The sequence below is a fragment of the Balaenoptera acutorostrata genome, chromosome 1, assembly GCF_949987535.1.
Source record: "Balaenoptera acutorostrata chromosome 1, mBalAcu1.1, whole genome shotgun sequence".
NCBI classification, from domain to species: domain Eukaryota; kingdom Metazoa; phylum Chordata; class Mammalia; order Artiodactyla; family Balaenopteridae; genus Balaenoptera; species Balaenoptera acutorostrata.
In genome coordinates this window covers 43,144,768-43,170,297 of record NC_080064.1, presented here as the reverse complement: position 1 = coordinate 43,170,297, position 25,530 = coordinate 43,144,768, and the positions used below count along the sequence as shown (strand labels likewise).

Genomic DNA, 25,530 nt, shown 5'->3' with positions numbered 1-25,530 from the left:
AGAACACTCATAGCATTTAAAAGGTTTGTGTGAACCAAACTACAAGTATCTTAAAGTATTTCAAATTGTTCGGTTTACATTTAAAAGAGTAAGATTCTTTTATTTTTTCCTGGTCAGGCTTTCCAGACATCTCAAATCCTACAGCTAAGCCTGAACATATCTTGCCCAAATCCAAATATGTTGTACCTATTATTTGGCTTAAGAAAATTTAGAAACTATCAAGCTTCTAAATTTATGACTAGATGGTATTAAATGCCAAGCCATAAAAAATACTTCCCCCAAAGTATATATACCTAGAAATTTTTAAGTAAATTTATACATGTGTGTTTTAAAGAAAGGATTAGAATATTCTTATGTAATCAATTCTAACTTTAGCCCTTTACAACTGTATTATAACTTTATTTAACTTGGTAAAAGCCAAAACTGATGGTTCTTAACATGGTATGTGGAGATCAAAATTAAAGAATACAAAATACCTTAAAAAAAAAATAGCGTTCAGCTCAATCCTGGTTCCTTCAATATTACTGCCAAACTTCTGTGAAAGAAGCCTTGCAATAAAGACTAACAGCAACATAGAAGATGATTTAAAAAAAAAGTTCATTTACCAATTTTAACAATCTAGAAAAAAAGAAAGTGACTATAATACTTGATGACAGACATCATGTTTAAGTAGAAAACACAAAGATAAAAAAAGTAATACCGCTGAAAATATTGCACAACTTCAGGTGTTTCCTCCAAATTTGCTTTATGTAATTGGATATAAATTAATGAACAAAAACTTAAGCAAGATACATGTAACAATTTAACAGAACCTGATAATCTAATTTCTTTCAATTTTTCTCAAACTCATCATGGGGCTCATAAGAAAATTAACCAACATGGATACTGCTACAGTTGAATGTCAAATATTTAAGTGCTTATGACATACTAAATTCTTCTATAATGCATTTATGAAGAACCCTTTGAGAAACTTGTGTTTTGTATGTAGAAAAGTGTTAAAGTCAAATATTCAACTCAATATAAAATAAAAAGAAACATTTCTGATTTGTTGGGTTGAGATTGCTTCTCCTTTTGCTAATGAATGATTTTTTAGCTGTAATATCACTGAGTTGAACAAATATGTCACCTTCGAGTACATAAAGAAAAATAAACACATGCTAAATGGATAAAACATTACAACTACATCTTTACTAGACCATCTCTACCTCTAACACTTCAGAAGCTTAGAGATTCAGTGTTCTTATATTAACTGCAAGAAAAAGATAAAAGAGAAATTCCTTCTTTTTTGAGATCACAACTATGAAGTCATGTGGTTATACAAATTCTGCATTTGTGTGCAAAACATGAAACACATTTATCTTAATTCTCCCTGCTTAGAATTGTCAGTCAACTAGCAGGACTGTCCTTCCAAGAAACAGAAACAGAGATGTGTTTTATATAACTTCAGTAACCTCAGCACTACAATAAGAAGAGATGCAGTATCCTTTTGCTATGTTCAAGACAACAGGGAAGGAGGTCACAGGAAAGAATAAATCAAAATTGTTACAACTGAGAAACTTTTCTCAGTTTAACCATGGTGCCACTTTCATTTTTACATAAACATGGTGGCATAATTCAAGCTCAATAAATCAGAATTCTTAATATTTAAAATTTACCTTGACTTTTAATTATCACCATATTAACAACCAAAATAATTAGGTGAAACACATAAGAAAGGGTAATATTAAACCCCACTTTACTAGAGTTGGTTTCTTGACACATTAACTCATTTTTTTATAGAAAAGGGATAGTGCATCTCAGTTTGCTTACAAGCTAGGAGATCACTTTGAATTCTGCATTTCCTAACTGCAAACAGATATAGCACTTATAACAGGTTATAAATAAACTGGTTTTCAAGCATAGAGCCAGCCCCAACGATAATAATACACTATTTAAAAAGACCTAAGGCAATGAATTCCATTTCCAATGGAAAAAAAGAACTGTGCAAACAAGCTTAAAACTACTTTTTTTGTGCCAGTGTTATAAAATGTAGCTTTTAATAAAACCTTGACCCAAATGCCAGCAACTTGAGAAAAGAATTTGGGTGGGGGGAAGAAGAAAGTTATTTCATTTAGGAAAAACAACCACTATCTTTTTCCTAATCTTCAACATACACAATTTAAACATATACAGCTGCTGTATAACACTTTACACAATTCCTATGTACTGGAGCAATAACAAGATCTAAATACAATTATATTTTTGAACACTGGGTCAAGGCTTTACATAAAAATACCTTCCTACTTTTCCCCCTAAGTTTCTAAAATATCACATACTTTTTTCCCCCAACATCTGCAGCCATTCAGGAATTTTTAGGAAACTTTTGTGCATGATCTTAATTCCTAATCCCTGGCTCTTTGGGCTCAGTGACAAAAGATCAAAACCACCAAAAATGATGGTTCACTTGAAGTCAGATGAGAGACCCTGGCTCAATTAGTCTCATAGGACGAAAGCAGTGCTGCATCAACTGGCTCCATGCAGGAGGGGCACGTGAAGGATCTCATCAACCAGTCGTCTATACAGTCCAGGTGATAGATGTGCATGCACGGCAGAAATCGAATTGGGTCCCCATAAACAAAGTCCATCATACAGATCACACACCTGTTGAGGGTGAGGGAGAGAAATAAGAAAGCATTTTTAGAGAAGTGATCCATCTAGAATACTCTTTAAAATCCCCATTACAAAGACAGTGTTAACATGAACAGATGAAAATGGCTTGCCTGTCATCCTACCACCTAAGCATCCAGATTGAATTTTTTCCTAATAAGTGTTATACAGCCACAGTCTCTTATTTCAATCACCTGGGAATTTGAAGAGTTTGAGAGCAATCAACAGGGCAAAGAGAAAGGTATCACATAGGGATCAAGTCCACTGCTAGAACTTTACTTGTAAAACAGCTACATATTACAGAAGAAACCTTAAGGAGAATGTGAAGCTTTAGTATGTAGAAAACCATGTTAGATTAATTTTATTTGAACTGCTTTTTTAGTGTAAGCCCAGATAGTTTTCACTTTAATACCTGTATGTAAATACAGAACCACTAATTTCAGCCTACTTACTGGGCTGCTACAGGCTAAAGTTCTCTTCAGTAACCCGGGTTTCAAGCTCACTGCACTCTTCTACAGGTTCAAGAAGCAACCCAATTCGGCAGTCAATATTCTAGATAGGTTATAATCTTAAGTACTAGCCCTAAATGGTGCTACAGCTCAAAGAGCCAAACACAACATAGTAAATTACTTTATGTCTGTGTTGGTAAAGACCATTCTCAACCTAAAAGGAGAATGGCTGTCCTCATTAGGGATTCTCAGACAATAATGAGCTCTGAGGACAAAATCTCCCTTATATTTAACTCATCAGGCTTAGTACAATTATTCTACAAGTTAAGAAATGGATAAGATTTTCCTCATATCACTAAAACCCTTAGCAAACCATTTTAATGGCTACATAACCTACCAAAGTATTCCTCTACTGTTATTTTTCACTAAATAAAACTATGGTGACTATCTTTATGCATAAAACTCTAGGGATTGAAGTGAGGTACATATTTTAGGATAGATCTCTAGAATTAACTGTTTCAAAGGGTTTAGGATCTAAAGGTCCTTGACATCCTGCCAAATGGCTTTCCCAATTGATTAGGCCACCAGCAATGCTGGTACTACTTCACAGTTATTACACAGGTAAATCATTTTTAACTGACATTAACTGTCATCCAAGTGGACAGAGGCAACATATAAAATGGTCAGAATGCACACCATCATTTATTTCTTAGCTATTTTCATATGAAAATTCTTCTTAATTGCTACATCTAAACATTTCCTTGCAAGAACTGATTAAACATCTGACTTCCAAAATGCAGGAGAGTATTTTTAAAAATCAGATCTCTGAAGATAGATCTTTGAAATATGTATAAATTAAAACTTACTCCCGGATCTTTTTTTCTGATCCATCTCTTCCAGGGTCATAAACTCCTTTAGGCAGATGCTGTATAAGGCCTATTCTTTGAGCTATCCTAATTTGTTCCTCTTCAGTCAGCTGAGTTGCTAGGCGAGTCTGGCTAGGTGTTGGATGATAGACCGGAACTGGAACTTGTTCCTAAATTTTTTAAAATGGAGAAAAGAATTATTTTTTAAAAATTTGTTTTCTGGGGTAGTGTTTTCCTTTTGTTTCTTCCTTTTTTGGCTAGGGGAGGGGGCCTTGGGGAGAAGGAGACTGGACAAGTATGCTGTAGCATGAGATTCTGTTTTACCCTGCCTTAACTTTAGCATATCTACCTATGTTTAAAGGATACTGAAACACAGCTTTACAGAAAAACTGGAATGGAATGTTACTTGAAGTATTTCTAAAGGAAAACCATATAACACAGACATATTCATTCCTGATACACAAAAAGATAAATCAATGTAACTAATTAATTAACCAAATGGACTGTATTCAATATTCTGTAAGCCACAACGGAGTTTTGTGGCCTCAGTATATCATTATTTACATTAGAATTGACCATTATAGATTCTTCTTATTTGCAAACTTATTCTTTCTTTCCATACAGACAACAATCTTAAAATTTATTTATTATTTTTTTGAAAAGACTGGACATTATTGCAATAAACTTCTGTAAAATTTCTTTTAGGCTTTTGGATACATATTTAGATATGATAATCCAGTGAGCCAAATGAGGCCACCTTCCTTCTACACGGAATACACATCCAATGACTCAACCAACCACGGATCATGTAGTACTGTAGTATGTATTTGTTGAAAAAAAAAAATCTGTGTATAAGGGGACCCGTGCAGTCCAAACCATTGATCCAAGGGTCAACTGTATTGCTTTTTTTTCCTACTCACATTTATGAGATAATTTTATTCACACTCTATACAGTCTTTCAACAGATACTTGAGTATCTATTATGTGCTAGGTGATGGGGAGTGAAGAGTAAACAAAATAAAGTTCCTAGATTGATGGAGACTGCTTCTTTAGGTAAGATACTCAGAAAAAATCTCTCTGATGAGACATTTGGGAAGAGACCTCAATGAATACGAGGGAAATAGTGCATCTCTGACCTAATGATTTCATTGTGGCTAAAACCATTTTTGAGCCACCTAATATGGTGTTTAAGACAACATCTCTACTGAATAAACTGAGACATAACACTTTCAATCCATGTATGATGTTTTCATGGGAAAATTTACGTTAAATCACAACTACCTATTCACATTACATTAGAAAATGTTATTTTCATTCATCTTGTAGGATCACTCATGATTTCTACAATTTAAGCACTCATTTACAATGACAGCCAACATTTGCAAGTATGAGATTATGCCTCCAGGAATAATTGCTAAATTTGTGTTAAGCTTTAAAAAAAAACAATTCTGTGAAATAACCTCCATAAGCATTAAGAACTAGCATCAATTGAAGCTGTTTTGAGCCAATGGCTTCTGCGGTTCAAAATAAAATAATTAAGAATGCAACCATAATTAGAGCCTTCATAAGGGCTTAAGTATAAATATCCTTTTCAAAGAGAAATTTTAGGGGAAAGTCTCAGATACATATAAAGTAGGCTCAAATACTGAAATATTTAATTCAAGGAAAAATGCACTTCACTACAATGTCTCTTTTTTTTTTTTTTTTTTAATTTTATAGCTACGTTATTTATTTATTTTTGGCTGTGTTGGGTCTTCGGTTCGTGTGAGGGCTTTCTCTAGTTGCGGCAAGTGGGGGCCACTCTTCATCGCGGTGCGGGGACCGCTCTTCATCGCGGTGCGTGGGCCTTTCACTATCGCGGCCCCTCCCGTTGCGGGGCACAGGCTCCAGACGCGCAGGCTCAGTAATTGTGGCTCACGGGCCCAGCTGCTCCGTGGCATGTGGGATCTTCCCAGACCAGGGCTCAAACCCGTGTCCCCTGCATTAGCAGGCAGATTCTCAACCACTGCGCCACCAGGGAAGCCCCTACAATGTCTCTTAAAGATACCATTATGTCCCTTTAAATTAGCCTTATTCTTATAAACCCCCTTTTTTTTTAACATATTTTTAAATTTTATTTATTTATTTATTTTTGGCTGTGTTGGGTCTTCGTTTCTGTGCAAGGGCTTTCCCTAGTTGTGGCAAGTGGGGGCCACTCTTCATCGCGGTGCGCGGGCCTCTCACTCTCGCGGCCTCTCTTGTTGCGGAGCACAGGCTCCGGACGCGCAGGCTCAGTAATTGTGGCTCACGGGCCCAGTTGCTCCGCGGCATGTGGGATCTTCCCAAACCAGGGCTTGAACCCGTGTCCCCTGCATTGGCAGGCAGATTCTCAACTACTACGCCACCAGGGAAGCCCAAACCCCTTTTTTGACAGTAGTTATTACTGAGTTTCTTGTCAAAGGCAGTTCAACTTAAGACTTTAAATATTTCTTTTCTCTGAGATTCAGAACAAATCTGTAATTAAAGATCTCAAAACACAGTAAATCCTTTATCAAATAATTAAGATTACATTCTCTGGTAAAATGTCAGTAGTTCAAAGTTTCATGTTTTACGAATTTCCACATAAAATCATTAATGGTTACTTTCATACTTCTAGCTCATGATTTAGGAAATAATAACCAAGCATGTGAGTGCTTATCAGAACTATATTCTTCATCCAAGTATTTATTTAGTTCATATTACATGCAAAGAAGATTTATTATTAAGTATGGTTCTTGGATCCAGATAACCTTGGGTTAAAGTCACTTCTCTGCCACTTAACAGAGTGACTGTGTTGAAATGATTTAACGTATCTGGGTTACCCTACCTTATATGGTTGCTATAAGACTTAAATGAGAAAGATGGTGAACCTTGAAATGGCAGGAACTCAATAAATAGTAGCTATTATAACTATTAACACCGCATTCGAAGAGCTATATTTATTACTGCAGCCCAATTAGCTGTTTCCTATGTTTCATGCCTGTCCATCTTACTGGCTTTGTTCTTGCTATCCCCTCTACTTTCCCCTGCACGTCTCTTGGTCCAAATTCTACCTCGTCTAGCAGCTTGTTGACCTAAAGCTTTCCCCAATCCTCCTCCCTACCACACAATATTGACAGACTCTGCCTCTAGCCTCAGCTTAATTACATAGGTGTCTACCTATAAAAGAATTAAGACGATTATACAGAATACAGTAAAACTTTAGTTAACAAGTGCAGTCATCAAGTGAGAAGAGACTGTCAATTCTTCTAGCTTTCAAAGAGGAAGTGAAGTACAAAACTGACTGTATTTCAGGACTTCCCTGGTGGCGCAGTGGTTAAGAATCCGCCTGCCAATGCAGGGGACATGGGTTCGAGCCCTGGTCTGGGAAGATCCCACATGCCGCAGAGCAACTAAGCCCATGCGCCACAACTACTGAGCCTGTGCTCTAGAGCCTGCGAGCCACAACTACTGAGCCCGTGTGCCACAAATACTGAAGCCCGCGCACCTAGAGCCCGTGCTCCGCAACAAGAGAAGCCACTGCAATGAGAAGCCCGTGCACCACAATGAAGAGTAGCCCCCGCTCACCGCAACTAGAGGTAGCCCACGCGCAGCAACGAAGACCCAATGCAGCCAAAAATTAATTAACTAATTAAAAACTGCATTTCTTTAGCACAGTATGAAAACTTTCTTTCAGCCCTATATATCTACACCATTGTGACTACAGGCAATTTTTTGCTTTATATAATTATTTTTTTAACAAATATTTCCTTTTAAACAAGTCTGTATATATACAAAAATTTTCAGTTTGTAGGTCAAACTCAGAGCATCTTTTATGCACTAGAAAAATAACTTTGTTGACCAGGCTTTATAGTGCATATAAAAGTTACATGACCCTTCTGTTATTAAAGATCATAAAAATGGCTGTTGCACCTCTGGTTTAGAAATTCACCTCTCTAAGGTTTTATACCTAGCAGGCTAACTTTCGATGCAGAAAAGTTTCATAGTTCAGAGTCAAAAAGCCTGTCCCTGATCTGCTACTTATTAGTCATAAGACCTTGACCAAGTTATTTACTTAACCTCTATTAGACTCAGTTTCTCTATGTGTAAAGTACCAGGACTACTGTAAGAATTAAAGGAGACTTGTAACTGCTGTCCCGGTACAGCATGAGACACACATACAAAAGCTCATTAAATAAATGTTAGCTAAATAAATGTTAGCTACTACAATATTATTCTGTCTCTACTAGTATGTGACTATAGAAAAGCATTCGAACGTTTAAGAAATGGACTGAATTTTCAATTTTGTATGTCAATTATAACTCAATAAAGATGAAAATGAAATACAACAATTTTTTTAAAAAAGAAGAAATGGACTAGACTATGACAAAGGTAAGTAAAACTTGTCAAAAAAGAATCTTAGAAATTCACTTAAGAACAACTCTCTCATTTTACAGGCCCAGGCTTGCCTACAGTCACAAAATTACTGACAATGTTGGAATAAGAATTCTGGTCTCCCTTTTAAGCTGGTAAATTCCACTACATCACATGCTTGGTTGCTGGATAGGAAGGAGATTCTCCAAGTTAATGATTTGGACTTTGTCCATTTATACTACATTGAAATGACATTTTAAGAAAGCCATCAAAATAAAGAATTTCTAATAAAGTTATAAAGATTTTTCATCTGCAATAAAGGTTTTATAATGTCAACAACTTCTAAAAGTTGTTAAGAATTTCAAAGAACATCAAATCCATTTTGAAACTGCCCTGTAAAATAGATTCTATTGCTGACATAAAAATAGAATCCCACACCCCCACTCCTACCTGGGGTACTTTCACAGAATCCTAGGAATCAATAGAACACTGCTTTTAAAACACTGCTATTTATGAATATGGGATTTTCAGTCTGAAAAATTAAATTATAAGATTTGAGTCTCTGATACTTCCTGTAGTAAGTTATTCTAACCCTCTGCTTTCTCTCCAACATCAAATGACTCTGGTTTGCAGACTTGAAGCTAACTACTATTGCCCCTGGCTTTGGTCCTATCTTTCTGGCTTGTCTCTGAATACAAGAAACTCTTCGGCCTCTGTTGTAACCCCTGCCAGCTCAGATTTTCAACCCTTGAATTACGATTTCCAGTCTAGACTACCTTTCATTATTCTCAGTCCCAGACCAACTGACCAGTCTTGATGACCCGCCATCCACATCAAGATATGACTCATACGGAAGTCAGTGGAACAATTCGTATAAGACTGTGGGTAATGAGGTACTCCTTAATCCTTGAACATACCTACTACAAACAAAAAGACTTTAACTGTCTCTAAGCATGTGCTTTTTAAGAGGCTAGATTTCTTTGGTCTTGTGGTTCACATATGGGTACACAGAACACAGAAAGCAGAACAGAAAAGGAAAGCTCTACCTTACGAAGAAGCATATTAATAGATAGAAAAACAAAACCCCTTATTCACATTATGGATGTATTTTCTTCTTCGGTATTTTTGTTAAACGAAAGAAACCCTCTAGATATTTTAAGTGATTCACCATTCTAATTTCGGTTTATATGCGACTTTTCAGAAACCCTCTATAGGGAAGAAAATGACTAAGAACTCCTGATATTTTAAAGATAGCCTCACCCTTCTTACCACACACACCTAGTTTTAATTCCCATCATACTTATTAAAAATGACCTTAAGTATGAATTACTATTTAGTAACTAGAGATCCAATGGTATTTTCTAGGTGGCAAAATGTAAACTTGTTTCTCCTGTCAGCTAGAAGACACTGAATGGAAGATTGGGCGGGGATATAAAAACAGCACTGTTTAAAAGATCTGGACTCTGGGACAGTTCTCAACATTCCCTAACTGATGGCTCACTGTGCCTAAACTCTTTGTGTGAACAGTACAACTTATGCTGAACACCTGCTTTCCCTCTGGGAGTCTAGAATTTTGGTATATGTTAGGCAGTGGCTCAGTACTTTGGGCTTCCCTGGTAGACAACACTTCAAACATGTTGGCACAATTCAGTGCTGGAGAATTAAGCACATTCTGTGTGACTCCACTAGGAGAGAACTCTTAGAAGCCTGTGCCTTTTCTATGGACCTATGCACCCTTTCCCTTTACCAATTTTGATTTGCGGTCTTTTGCAGTAATAAATCATAGCTGTGATTACAATTATATGCTAAGAATGATGAGTCCTCCAATGGAACTGAAGATCATTCTAGATAACGTTAAGAGTGATAGGGGGAATTCCCTGGCGGTCCAGTGGTTAGGGCTCTGCGCTTCCACTGCAGGGGGCTCGGGTTTGGCACTTACCCGCCTCCCCCACCCAAAAAAAAGAGTGATGGATAGTGCCTGCATTGACTCCTTTGTTTTCAAGCAGTTTATCTGGTGATGTTCATTAGAAATGCTCCTTTGTGGGCTTCCCTGGCGGTCCAGTGGTTAAGAGTCCGCACTTCCACTGCAGAGGGCATGGGTCTGATCCCTGGTTGGGTAACTAAGATCCCGCATGCTGCGTGGCATGGCCACAAAAAAAAAAAGAAATGCTCTTTTGTGAAAAATGTGTGTTTTGACAATGGCAGTTACACAGTACTTCTGTTTTATTCCTTTTTTCAAAGCAAGTTTGAAGGAACTAATATTTTGAACATTTATTATTTAGCACAGAGAAAAACACCTTTGACCTAGAAGGGTTATATGCTGAACTGTGTCCCCCAAAATTCTTATGCTGAAATTCTAATCCCCAGAACCTCATGATGTGACGGTATATGGAGTCACAAACGTGACTGTTTTTGTCCTGGTCTCTTCTCCTGCCCTATACTCTTCACCAAAACTATGTCCATGTTGACAGCTAAAACTACCACCTAGATATAAATGATTCACAAATTTATATTCCAGTCTAGATCTCGCTTTTAAACTCCAGGCTCTACTTTGACAGTTCTAATTCGATGCCCCAAAATGAACTCCCCTCCAAAACCTGGTCCTCTTCCCTATCTCAGTAAATGACACAACCACCTTTCTAGTTCTGGAAGACAGAAACATCCTTGGTACCTCCCTTCCCTTTACCTTCCCATATTTAATACATCACCGGGTTCTAGTGAATTTATTTTCTATTGAAATGCTGATGGAATCTATTCATTTCTTTCCATGTCTATTGCCAATACTCCAGTCTAAGTTCCCATTTCTTTCCTGGTGTACAAGATTAGCTAGGAAAATCTCAATTTGTTCTCTACCCAGAAGTTACAGCAATCTTTCCAAAACAAATCCAACCCTATGCCCTCCTCAACATACTTTAAAACTCCTTCAATAGCTTCCCACTGCTCTTAGGATGAAGTCCAAAGTCCTTAACAAGACCTCCAAAGCCCTGCATAGTCTGGTTACCTACCTACCTACCACTCACCCTCTCCTTCCTCATCTAACAACTCACTCACTGCTTTCTAGCCCCACTGCCTTCTTTCAGATCCTTTAAAGAAGCAAGATCTCTCCTAGGTGAAGTCATAGCACCTGCTGTATTCTCTGCATGAAACACTCTCCTCCACCATCACTCTGCTTAAATACCTCTTTTTTTCTTCCTTCTGAGCTCAGTTCAACTTCTATTTTCTCAGAAATCTTCCCTAACTAACCATTCTCCTCTGTTATAGGCTCTTATACACCAAGTAACTTTCCTTCATAGCATCTGTCATAGTTGTAATTTTATATTTAGTTATAGTAATTTAAATGTTGTCTTTCCCACCAGACTGTAAGATCAATGATAAGAATTGTGTCTGTTTTTGCTCCTCACTGAATGGATAGATGAATAAATGACCTACTAAAAATGTTATCTACTAATAGCTAAAAATAGTCACCCATTAACTTACTCCCATGTTCCTTCTCATTTCAGTGTTTCTATACTTATTAAAGTTAGTATACATGCTATAACACTGGGATTACAGAGTTGTTTTTGCTTTGCTAAGTATATTCTTTAAGAATGACTGATAATAATAGTATCTCCACCAATCCCTCCAAAATGTGAACCCTAAATATGATTTTGAAGACCTGTGGAAAATAACATTTACAAATTAATCATTTACAATGTATAAGGGCACTTAGTACAAAATGAATGGGTTTATGAAAATCTAAATCACCAATGTAGTAAACTGCTAATTAATATAAATGCTGGCAACCTTCAAGGGTGGTTCAGTTGGCTGCCCTCACCTCTCTATGTCTATGAATATGATTCATGAAGTATTTTGTGTCTGGGCTAAAAAGGTGATTGCGTGACTATTTTATTAATGTATTCCTTCACCACTAGACTGTAAGCTTGATAAAGGCAGGGATTATGTCTGTTTTGCTCACCAATATATACTATTTACCTAGCACAGTATCTTTCACATAGTAGGGATTCAAACATTACTGGATAACTGAATGATTTAAATCAAAGCACTCATGTTCCTGTAATCCATGTCATATATTCTTATCAGGATTTTGTAAACATGCTATGAAAATTTTGCTAAGGATCTGGATTACGCCACAATAAAACCAAAAAGGAAAACCTGATATAAATTACAACCAACATTCCTTCTCCAAGTGATAATCTGGTTTGTTGCCTCTCTGAAATTTCTACCTACCTTTCTATCCCACAGTAACTTCAATTTGTCCAAAATCAAACTAATTATCTCCTTCTACTTCCACAATCCTTCTCAAGCTCAGAATTTCTATGCCCACTATCTAGGTTAATAATAGAAAAGTATAGTGGAAGGAACACAGACATATCATAGAATTTCAGCCTCTGGCACTTACCAGGTATGTGACCATAGGCAAGTTACTTAATACCTCTAAGCCTAAGGTTCCTCATCAGAAAAATGAATAGAATACCTATCTTAAAAGAATGTTATAAGGAATAACTAAGAAAATGTACCAACCACGATAGGGGCTCAAATATCTGGGCCTTCCTATAATGACATCATTAGTCATCCAAGGTACACATCTCTTCCTCCCTTCCCTTTATCCCCAGCATCTACTTAAATGCCTTATCTAACTACCATTTCCTCAATGTTGATAGGAGACATACATGTACTTGCCCTGTGAGTTTAAATTTTGAGAAAGAGGGAATTCACAGTAAGAGAAGCAAATATATTTCAAGTAAATTTAAACATTTTTTTCCTCTTTAATGTTTTAATTCTCCACGTTCTCATGCAAAAAACAAAAAAACAACAAAAAACCCCAAAGAGAATCCAAGCAAAAGCATTTGCTTTAAAGAAAGGGAAAAATTTAAATTAAAATGTGTTAGGAAAAGAAATGCAGCATCACAGAAAGGGGTAGAATAGACAAGGAACAAAGGATTACAAAATGTGCTGAGGCAGAGCAAAGGGCAAAGACAGGGTCAGTCACACAAAAAAGCAAGGTTTGACCTTCTGATGAGGAAAATCTCTGAAGTGTTCCAATTGTTTCTTAATAAATAATGAATCATCTATAAAATGATGAATGTTGTGAAAAATAAAATGGGCCCCAATCTCAGAGTTTACAAGTCAAGAAAGAAACAGATCAAAGTGTGAACTTGTCTGTCTGAAAGGCAATGCATTAAAAGTTGGACCCAGGTTAGGGAATATGATATAATTTCAGAAACTAAATAAAACAATGCAGTGGGGAAGTGCCTAAATAATGTGCTGAGGCTGGAAATAGTACAAGTCTGGTTTGTGGTGAAGGAAAAATAAAGTCACTGCCGAAGAATGCAGCTTGTCACCAAAAGCTGTGTCCTTCCCTCCAGAAGAGTCAGCTCTTCTGATTTTCTCCTTACAGCCTCACAAACTGCTGCTGGCACCACCCCCTCCCCAGCTGCAGTTTCCTACTGGGAATGGTTTTCTCTGCATTTTGCCAGACTGAAACGTAAGGCCATAAAATGGAGGATTTGGAATAAATGATCTCAATGCATATTCTAACTCTGATGTTCAATGAATCTTGACCAAAAACCCTCAAACCAAACAAACAAACAAAACCCCAAAGACTAGCATTAATGCAATTCCTGAACCATAAAGGATAACAATTATACATAGAGGGGAAAAAAGCCAGCAGCCCATCAATGATACTGACAAATGATATGTTTTATTTAATGAGATCAAACCAAAGTGATCTGCATGGAAAAAGAGCATTGCTTCCAGGAGGGCGTTTTGGCATTTATTTGTTTGCTTATTTTTTAAAGAAATGAAAAAGCTGGCTTCTTTTATTCATTACATAAATATTCACTGAGCACTTGTTATACAAGGTTATATACAGTATCCTAACTGGTGGAGAGCTGGTAGGCATCATCACCACAGACACTCGGCATTAGCAAGTCATAAATCCATCTAAAGGTCAAGACAACTGAAATCAAGGTCACATTTTGAGCCTAGGCACAAATTACAATATTTCTTGAATACTCAACCATATTTCAGATGCTGCTTTAGGCAAAGGAGATACAGTGGTGACCAAGACAGATGAGGTCTGTCCTTACAAAGCCTAAATCTCCTACAATAGGGGGATACAGAGATATAGCAAACAAGAGAAGATGATTACCTCGCTCACCCATGGCTCCTACTATCCCTAAATTGCCCATGACCTGGCAACTCCTGGGACAGGCATACATTCCAGTAGACCCACAGGCTAGTCAACGTTTGATGACTTGCAACCTCCTGACTGGTGAAGAGAGGATGAATCAACAGACTGTCTTCTCTTAGAATTAGAATTGGAAAACTGAATTAACTGACCTGAAAGGTCATTGAGCAGCAAATACGAGATGTGTAAACTGAGGTTTGAGGAAACTGTTTGTATTAAAGACAGATTAGAAATGCTGAGTGAAGCAGACATTAGGAAAGCCCACAAATGAAAAACCCTGAAGCCTCTGGGTAAGAAAAATGGGAGAAAGTGGCTGCCTTGGTTCCTTGACATCTGTCTGATTCTAATCCATGTGTATAGTTAAAATAAAGCACCTTTCCTCTGAGTTAATTTTGTCTAAAATAAGAGTCTCCTAAGCACCACCACTATTTTCTTTACTGAATGAGACCTAAATTAGACCACCTTTTCCTTCTCATCAAGCAAACTGATTTCCAGAGGGGAAATGGTACCCACTTACTAACAAAGAATTGCTTACCAGTGGGGCAGATCTCCAGGGTAGTTGTGGGCCTAGAGATATCCCATCTGACTTAGTGCATGAGTTACTGTTGGAACCACTTCTTTGCTACAGCCAAAAAATACTGGAATTTTTCTCATTTAAGCATCCTATCTTTGAATTTTACCAGTTCAAAGAATAAGAATATACATTTCAATAACTATCTTTCATCCTTAAATGGAAGATTCAAATATATGACTACTTGAAAGCTAAAAGTAATAAGCCCAAGAATTCTTTGCAAAACCAGAGTCAGAATATACACAGCCTTTAAGGAGTTAAAAGACGAAAGCTTAAAACGGTGTTAATTCCAAAAACAATACGTTTGTAGCAGCCAAGCGTTGTCTTTGGAGCTCAGGAAGTCTGTTATTGCATTTACTGCACTAAGTTCTCTAACAGATACCTTCCCCCCTCTTTTTTTTTTTAAACAAGTGTTTTTTGAGTGTCTATTTTCTGTTTTTTTTTTTTTTAAAGATTTATTTATTTATTTATTTATGGCTGTGTTGGGTCTTCGTTTCTGTGCGAGGGCTTTCTCTAGTTGCGGTGAGCGGGGGCCACTCTTCATCGCGGCGCGCGGGCCTCTCACTATCGCGGCCTCTCTTGTTGCGGAGCACAGGCTCCAGACGCGCAGGCTCAGTAGTTGTGGCTCACGGGCCCAGCTGCTCCGCGGCATGTGGGATCTTCCCAGACCAGGGCTCGAACCCGTGTCCCCTGCATCGGCAGGCAGATTCTCAACCACTGCGCCACCAGGGAAGCCCCCCCCCCCTTTTTAAGGGTTATTTTTTGAAGGGCTAACATCATCAAAAAAAATTAATTCCCTCTGAAAACTGGTGAACTTCAGTTGTAAGAATTCTGCAAAACTTTTTTTTTTTTAATTTTTAAATTTTATTTTATTTTTGGCTGCATTGGGTCTTTGTTGCTGTGCGTGGGTTTTCTCTAGTTGCGGCGAGCAGGGGCTACTCTTCGTTGTAGTGCGCGGGTCTCTCATTGTGGTGGCTTCTCTTGTGGAGCACGGGCTCTAGGTGCACAGGCTTCAGTTGCTGTGGCTCGCAAGCTCTAGAGCGCAGGCTCAGTAGTTGTGGCGCACGGGCTTAGCTGCTCCGCAGCATGTGGGATCCTCCTGGACCAGGCCTCGAACCTGTGTCCCCTGAGTTGGCAGGCAGATTCTTAACCACTGCACCACCAGGGAAGCCCCTGCAAAACTCTTTAGGAGGTGTATTTCTTGGATTCTGACAGCTTTTTGCTGCTGTTGTTGAAGTGTAGTTGATTTACAATATTATATTAGGTTCAAGTGTACGGCAGTCATTCAATATTTTTATAGATTATACTCCATTTAACCTTATTACAAAACAATGACTATATTTCCCTGTGCTCTACAATATATCCTTGTTGTTTATCTATTTTATACAATAGTTCTTTGGCGACTTACAACTTAGCATGTTTTACCCATGTTGTAGCATTTATCAAAACCTCATTCCTTTTTATTGCTGAATAATACTGCATTGTATGTATATACCACATTTTGTTTAGCCATTCATTAGCTGATGGACATTTGGGTTGTTTCCACTTCTTGGCTATTATGAATACACTGCTATGAACATTTGTGTACAAGTTTCTGTGTGGGCATGTTTTCAATCTTGGGTATACACCTAGGAGCAGAATTGCTGGGTCATATGATAATTCTATTTCAATCTTTTGAGCAACTGCCAAACTGTTTTCCAAAGCGCTTGTACCATTGTACATTCCCACCAGAAGTGTATGATGGTTACTTCCAATTTCTCCACATCATTGCCAAATCTTATTTTCTGTTTCTGTTTTTTGTTTGTTTGTTTTAAATTACAGCCACCCTAGTGGTTTTGATTTGCATTTCCCCTGATGGCAAATGGTGTTAAACAACTTTTCATGTGCTGGTGGCCACTTGTACATCTTCTTTGGAGAAATGTCTATCCAGATCTGTTACTTCTTTTTAAAACTGGGATTTTTATCTTCACTGAGTTGTAAAGAGTTCTGTATATATCCTGAACATAAGTTCCTTATCAGATAGATGATTTGCAAATACTTTCTTGCATGCTATGGACTGTCTTTTCACTGTGCTGGTGTCCTTTGAAGCACAAGTTTTTAATTTGATGATATCCACCTAATTTATTTTTTGGTCAGTTGTGCTTTTTGTATCATATCTAAGAAGGCTTTACCTAATCCAAGGTCAAGAAGACATCTATATTTAAGAGTTTCATAGTTTTAGCTCTTACTAAAACTATAGTATAGGTATATGAACCACTGAGTTTATTTTTGTATATGGTGAGAGGAAGGGGTCCAACCTCATTATTTGTATGTGAATATGCAGGTGTCCCAGCACCAACTGCTGAAAATTGTTTTGAAAAGGCCTATATTTTAATGTGAGTTTTCCCAGAAGCCTAGTGAAATATTTCAGGGAGGAGGTTAAAGGAGTAAGGATTTTATAAGACTGCTTATTTTAAGCAAACAGGATCTCTTCAGGAGGTCTAAAAAAAAAAATTAGTCTGACCAAGTATGTTTTCTATATCCTCTAGTCAAATCAGCTGCTGAAGCTTCTACATAGCTGGTTCTTATTTTCTAATGGACTATGCATTCAATACCATATCCCTGGGACTTCCCTGGTGGTCCAGTGGGTAAGACTCCACGCTCCCAATGCAGGGGACCTGGGTTCGATCCCTGGTCAGGGAACTAGATCCTGCATGCATGCCGCAACTAAAGATCCTGTGTGCCACAACTAAGACCTGGCACAGCCTAAATAAGTAAATAAATAAATAAATATTTTTTTAAAAAAGCATGATCCATAAAAAAATACTGATCAACCAGTCTTAATGAAAATGAAAATTTTAAAAAAATACCATATCCCTCATACTTGCCTTCTAATTGTTCATGTTGTTTCATGTAACATACCCTAACATAGAAAACAAGAAAAATTATAATTGTCTTACGGTGATCCTCTTTAAGACACAGACACTTTGGATCTCAACATTGAGACTGTATTAAATAAATACTGAGATGCTGATACTTGTCCACTAGACTTCTCAGATTATGCTGAGTATCAGCACCTACAAGTCTTAAACTAGAAAATCAGGTTTAGTCTTTAGATTCTTCCTCAAGCTCAATTCCAGGGGTCAGGTCATCAGGAAATCTCTAACTAGTAAGCAGAATATGGAATACAGAGTGCTTAAGTCCTTTTGCTAATGAACCTCAAAAAAAAAAAAAAAAAAGAGGCTTCCTAATACAAATATAAGTAAAACAAAAGTTAAGATTACTAGAGAGATACTAATGTTTCCAAACGTAAAGTTGCCCTAAGCAAGGCTATCTACCCATCAGCCAGCTATTTACAACTTATTTTCAAACTGAAACTGTCAGCACACTACTTTTTCATAAAAGCTCCCCTGGTACAATTTCTAGATGAGAAACACATCTCAACATCTCCTCTACCCCTACCACCATCAAGAATCAAGAAACTTATCCTGGAATATCAAGAAATAACCTGAATGTATAGGACAGTAATATGGACTTAATAGATTTATAGATTTAATGGTTTTTAAAAATTGGAGCTTTCAAAACTACAGTAACATGAGAAAATGCTTGTAAAATGACACTGAGTAAAAACTAAAAGTATGCAAAAAATATTAGAGAGTAATATTATACATATTTTAAAATATTTGCATTTGGGAAAAAAGCATAAAACTTAGTACCCTTTAGGTAGTTACCACCCATTCCTCCTTTTCCCCAGCTGTTTCTATGGACTTACCTATTCTAGATATTTCATATAAATGGAATCACAGACTACATGACTTTTTTTTTGGTGTCTAGCTTCTTTCACTGAGCATTATATATTTGAGCTTCGTCCATGCTGTAGTATGTATTAAGTCCAATTTTAAGATATAGTGAACCAGTCATACATAATTCTTTTGAGTTTCTTGCATGTAGGGTACTATTAGCTAAACAATATTTGGTTTCAACAAGGCAACTTGGAGTGCAAAGGTATAAAAATCAGTGGAAACTAACTTGGTTTTTTATATTTAAAATTGTAAAACTACAAAGAAAAAGGATTGTTAAATTTCACAATATCTTTTTAAAGTATACAAACCACTTCTAGTTTAGAATTATGTAATGAAATCCAATGATACACGCTGTGTACCATAAGTCAGGAAAACATGGCTCAGTGTGGTGTTACAAAATAGCTGTGTGACCCTGTCACACCCATTCAGTCAAATATCCAAGAGTATAGGTCATCAAATGTTCTTAAATTTTTGTTCTTTATATTAAATAGCTGGCACTGAGGGATCACTGTTTAATAGGAGACCTGGCAGCAGTAGACAAGATATAATGAAGAAGGCAATGAAAGAAAGTAAGAACAGAAGTTTGAGATGATAGACGAGAGGTTGTTAATTGAGATCTGGGCTTAAGGGGGGTACATAAATTCCTTGAAATTGCATGCAAAATTCTGTGCATCTTCCCAGGAAGAGGACTTATGGTTTTCAGCTTCCCAAGAGTTATTAAATAACGAAAGGGTTAAGAGACACTTCTGTGAACTTGGATGGTTGCCACAGAAACAGAAAAACCAGTTGAAGGAATATAAGGAAACATTTCAAACAAAGAGATAAAAGAAATCTTGGTTTTTGACACCTGAACATCAGTCCTTCAAGAAGCCATCTCACAAAACTGTAACCAAAAGTTAGCTGTCTCACCTCAAGCCTCCTCTAGCACCTGTCACCCATATGACCTTGTACTGTTTCATGTTTGATCTTATGCTTTGGCCCATGGTACCTAACAGTGAGAGTGACCTCCCAGACCCACGAAAGTTAACTGAAAAAATTGTAACCACTTTCAGGTGCCTTAAGTCAGTGCAAACAAATTTATAATTTAGACTTAATGAATTTTTCTATTTTACGTTAAAATTACACATTCTATAACTAAAAAACAACAGTAGAAAACTGAAATTCTTTGGAAATTAGGCAGTAATGCCTTCTCATAGAGCTTCTGAACCCAAAACGCAGTCTTTGCCCTAAAAAGGACTCCTTGCCCTTCACTTCATATGGGCTAGATCTATTTAACCTTGAATGGAGGGTCCCAATTTGAGTCTACCAAAAAATATTCTTAATTCTTCACTATCAAAAGGTGATTTCTGAAAGTGACTTTTAACTGACAAACATGTAGTTTAAGGAGTTTTCCTGGCTATTGTCTCCAACTTTGGTCTAGTGACTCCCTTACCTCCATCTAGTTTATTGACCTGGCCAGATTTCCCTAGATGTGGTATTTTAATTCCTGCTTATTTGAGCAAGTGAGTCTCCACACATCAGCTCTTTAACCTGAATATTAAAGTTCAGTCTGCTGGCCCAAAAATGGACCACCTAGCTCTCTGTATCCAGATCATTTGGACCACTTAACTTTTAGAGTCAAACATACAGTCCTGCTCACATGTGCACCTATCTCCAGTTAGTCTTTCCATCTTGTTAAAATAGAGGCACTATCAAAAGAATGGTAATGACCTAAATGTCCATCAGATAGGGAACTGGTTAAATAAATAACAGTACACACAATGAATACTATGCAGCCCTAGAAAAGAATGAAGCTTTTAATGTACTGATAGGGAAACAACTTCAAGATACATGTGGAAAAAAAAGCAACATGCAGAATTGTTTTGTACAGTGGGCTACTTTTTGTGTAAAGGGGTCAAGGAGGACTACTTGTATTTGTTTGCATGTGTATAAAATCTCTTGAAGGATATACAAAAAACATTAACTTCAGTTGCCTACTGGATGTGGAACTGAGTGGCTAGAGAACAAATAAGATGTCTCATCCGTACTTCTCTAGAATTTGACCACATGAATATATTATTTAAAATCATTAAAAAATAAATTTAAAGATTGTTTTCTTTTGTGTAGGCCAACCCTACTACCTCTGTTTGGATTCCATGTGCTTCCACCTTCTCAGAAACCTTATACTACAGATTTTTGCTGCTCTCGCTATTCAACTTCTTTTCACTGCATCCTTCCCATCAGCTTATAAACCTAAGTCTTTCTCATTAAAACAAACTAATCCACTGTCGATTCCACATCTAATTATTGCCCTATTCCTATACCCCTCCCCTGCTTCACAGCCGATCTTCTCCCAAAATCATCTGTTCTTGATGTTTCTATATCTTAATCTCCTGGAAAAATTCTTACCATACAATCCATTACTAAGTTCTGCTGTTTTTGTCTCTCAAATATCAATAGAATTCATCTATAACTCTTCATCTCTACTGCCAACAACCTAGCTAACAATATCTGCTAATGCAGTGGCTTCCTAAATAGTACATATACTCTTTGTTCTCAGAGACCTTCTTTAAAAATACAAATCTAATTTAATTTACATAATACCCCCCTCCCAACCCCACCTAAAATCCTTCACTGGCTAGCTTTCCTCTGTTCTAGGATAAAGTCCAAAATCCTTAATAAAGATAATAAATGTAAAGAACCTGGCACAAACATCTTAATGACTATTCCCAGGGTACAAACATGTACCCACTTCTCTAAAATGCTCTTTTTAGAGAGGCAAGTTTGAATTCCTAAGGGATTTTGTTTGAAATGCCAGACATAAAAAATATTTTAAATGTATTTCATAATCTTATCTTTTTGGTACAATATCTTGGAGTCTTTTTCTGGACTGCAGGTCATGAACATTGTGGATTATAAAATAAGTTTTAGAGGGTCAAAGCTAGGACTTTTTAGAAAATGAAATAGAATATACAGAATATATAATAGTAAGGGTCAATACTGTTTTATGAAATTTGTTTCCATTTTTACAAACTGAAACATGGTATAAAATGTATTTTTTCTATTTTGAGTTGCCAAAAAAATATCTGAACTACATGGTCTAAGCAATTTGAGATTATGATACTACTGTTTTCCTATGATACAATTTTTTTCATCTATGGCTACGAAATTATACTTCAAGTTAATTTTCAATAGGTTTCAGAATTTCAGCCATTTTAAAATGGCTCTATTTCACACTACCTAATCTTAAATGAGGTCTGATAATATACCTAACAATGTTGCAACAGCAAAATTTAACTGAATACCTATACCACACACCTATCAGAACTCTGTGGCTCAAACCCCAAAGGCTTTGCGGTTTCTGGCAGCAGAAATATGAGCTCATTACCTGCAACTCAGAGACTGCCTCTCAGGGATTCTTAACCTTCTTTGTGGCATGGAAACCTTTACCAAGCTGATGAAAAGTCACAGATCCCTTCTCAGACAGTGCTTTTGAATGGATACATAAGATTACCAAGGAAATTAGTTACACTGAAATACAGTTCTATTCTGTACCCTGTAAGGATCCGTGGACCTAAGGGTAAGTATTCATCAATCTAAAGATTACACTGAGTTTAAAAATTTATACGTAAGAAGTCCTAGGTAACTAAAGCACATTTTAAGAAATAAAAAGCATTTTGAGAAACAATATCTAGGAACAAGAGAAAATTCCAGATAATGAAACACAATGGGGGATGGGAGGTGTATGTGAAAAATGAAATACTGATAAGCTTACCTCAGTATTAAGGAAGGTTTCTTCCCTTTCTCTATTTCTCTACTCTCATGTATATATGGACTTCCTACTAAAATCAACTTTATTTACTTAAGCTAATTTCTGCAACGGAAACTCTAAAAATAATTTTTTGAACCTTAAAAAAAAGTACAAGGTGCCCATGTATCCAAATCCCCAAACAGTTTATTCACAAATAAAAATGCTGCTCTACTCATAGGTACTACCTTTGGGCTCTCTTCTATTGGCAGCTGCTAGGAAATACTATGACAAGCCTAATTATCTGATTTTCCAATATGCAGAATATTAGAAGAGTTACTATAAGGGGAGCTGCATTAACAGCAGATGAAGAACCATCAGACAGTGGGAAGACAATGAGAAAAAAAATTATAAAATGCTGGTACAAGAATTAAAGCAGAAGGACTTCCCTGGTGGTGCAGTGGATAAGACTCCACGCTCCCAATGCAGGGGCCCCGGGTTCGATCCCTGGGCAGGGAACTAGATCCCACATGCATGCCTCAACTAAGAGTTCACATGACACAACTAAGGAGCTTGAGTGATGCAACTAAGGAGCTGCTGAGCCACAACTAAGGAACCTGAGAGCCAAAACTAAGGATCCAGCGAGCCGCAACTAAGACCTGGTGCAACCAAATAAATAATATTAAAAAAAAAAAAAGAAAAGAATTAAAAGCAGAATAGATTTCATTCAGTAACACAAATATTCCTACATAATAAGACTCTGGGGCACCATTCTATCACCTACAGAGAATAATAAACTAATCCTTCTAATATGTTTTGAATCAGTAAAATGAGATGAAAATCTGCTCAGATGTCAGTATTTCAGTGATTTATGGGGGAAGGAGTGAGAATGAAAAGGGAGCATTGTGAAGTTTGAAAAGACCCAGCTGCAAATCAGTCTTGGTAAGACACTGTTACCAAAGACAATGTTCTGGAATAAAAAAAAAGTTAAAAATGTGAAACATATTTTAGAAGGTTTCTATACAAAACTTATCTATCCAAAATAAATTGTTTGAATTGGAAAATTTCACTTAAATCTAATTGCAGTTGTACTTTCTACAACTGGATCCATTCAATTCTCCTGTGTGATTTCAATACGCCATCTTTTTAAGTCTTGTTTTTTAAGTCTCCTTGCTCCTTCATTACCCTGAACAGACTACTTATCAGTACCTATGGCTTCAGGGCCCTCTTAAGCTTCAAATCTACTTCTATTACTTCTACATTTAAAAAAATATCACAGGGCTTCCCTGGTGGCACAGTGAAGAATCCGCCTGCCAACACAGGGGACACGGGTTCGAGCCCTGGTCCAGGAAGATCCCACATGCTGCAGAGCAACTAAGCCCCATGTGCCACAACTACAGAGCCTGCGCTCTAGAGCCTGCGAGCCACAACTACTGAGCCTGCGTGCCACAACTACTGAAGCCTGCATGCCTAGAGGCCGTGCTCTGCAACGAGAAGCCACCATAATGAGAAGCCCGCACACTGCAATGAAGAGTAGCCCCCGCTCGCCGCAACTAGAGAGCCCACGCGCAGCAACGAAGACCCAATGCAGCCAAAATTAAACTAATTAATTAATTAATTAATTTTTAAAAACCCAAAAAACCACAATGAGATACCACTTCATAGGCACTAGAATGGCTATAATTAAAAAAAAAAAAGATAATAAGTTTTGGTGATGATGTGCAGAAATTGGAACCCTTGTGCACTGCTAGTGGGAATGTAACACCATACTACAAGTGTTTTGGAAAATAGTTTGGCAGTCCCTCAAAAGGTTAAACATGGAATTATGTGACACAGCAGTTCTACTAGGAAGTGTATAACCAAGAGATATGAAAACATATCTGTACAAAAACTTGCACACAAATGTTTATAAAAGCATTCATAAGAGCCAAAAAATGGAAGCCCAAATGTTCATCAATGAAGAATGGCTAAACAAAATGTGGTTGATCCACACAATGAAATACTTCACAATAAAAGAAATGAAGTCCTGATACATGCTACAACATAGATGAATCTTGAAAACAGTAAGACACCAGCGACAAAAGACCACATATTAGTATGCATACTGGTATGCACTTCTCATTGGGGAAATGCAAATCAAAACCACAATGAAACACTTCTACACACTTATCAGAGTGTCTAAAAGACTGGCAATACCAGGTGCTGGTAAGGATGTAGAGCAAACAGAACTCTCGTATATAGCTGATAGGAGTGTAAACTGGTGAAACCACTTTGGCAACTTATTTTGAAATGCATCAAAAAATAGGAAGGATTGATAAAGGGACTGGATATGTGTTAAAACAAATATAGCAAAATGTTAACTACAGTCTAAGTGGTAGGAATATGGGTATTCAAACAATTCTGTCAACTTCTCTTTGTTTTTGAAATTTCCATAATAAAATATTGTGGGAAAAACTAAATATATACCTGTTCCATTACCCAGCATTTCCACTCCTGAATATAAACCAAATAGGTATTTATGTATATTTTAAAAAATGTTCACAGCACATTCATACAGTCAAAAACTAACACAAGCCAAATATGTATTAATAGTCAAATGGATTTTAAAAGTATATTTATACAACTGAATCCTCTACAGCAATGAAAAATAAAATGAGCTACTGCCACAAGTATGGAACATCATAATCGAATTTCACAAACAATGCTGAACAAATTATTTAAGTTCAAAACTGGGCAAAACAAATAGAAGGTGCTAAGAGGTCAGAACAGTAGTTACCTTTGGGGAAGGGGTATTGACTGTTAGAGGAGATATGAGGGAGCCTTTTGGCGGGTTGGATATTAGCTATATCTTGATGGTGGTTATAGTATGTAAAAGGTCACTGGACTATATAGTTAAGATGTTATTTATACTATTAAAGATATACTCTT

General features: G+C 36.9%; 1 protein-coding gene across 1 annotated transcript in view; it reads right to left on the bottom strand.

Annotated features, from left to right (window-relative positions):
* Positions 1–580: 580 nt before the first annotated feature.
* RNF11 (ring finger protein 11) overlaps positions 581–25,530 on the bottom strand; it is a 35,801-nt gene continuing 10,851 nt past the window's right edge. The window contains exons 2-3 of the mRNA XM_007164480.3: positions 3,962–4,131; positions 581–2,640 (exon numbers count right to left, since the gene is read on the bottom strand). Coding sequence (XP_007164542.1) covers positions 2,469–2,640; positions 3,962–4,131 — 342 coding nt within the window. The 3' untranslated portion in view covers positions 581–2,468. The remainder of the gene's footprint in view (positions 2,641–3,961; positions 4,132–25,530) is intronic.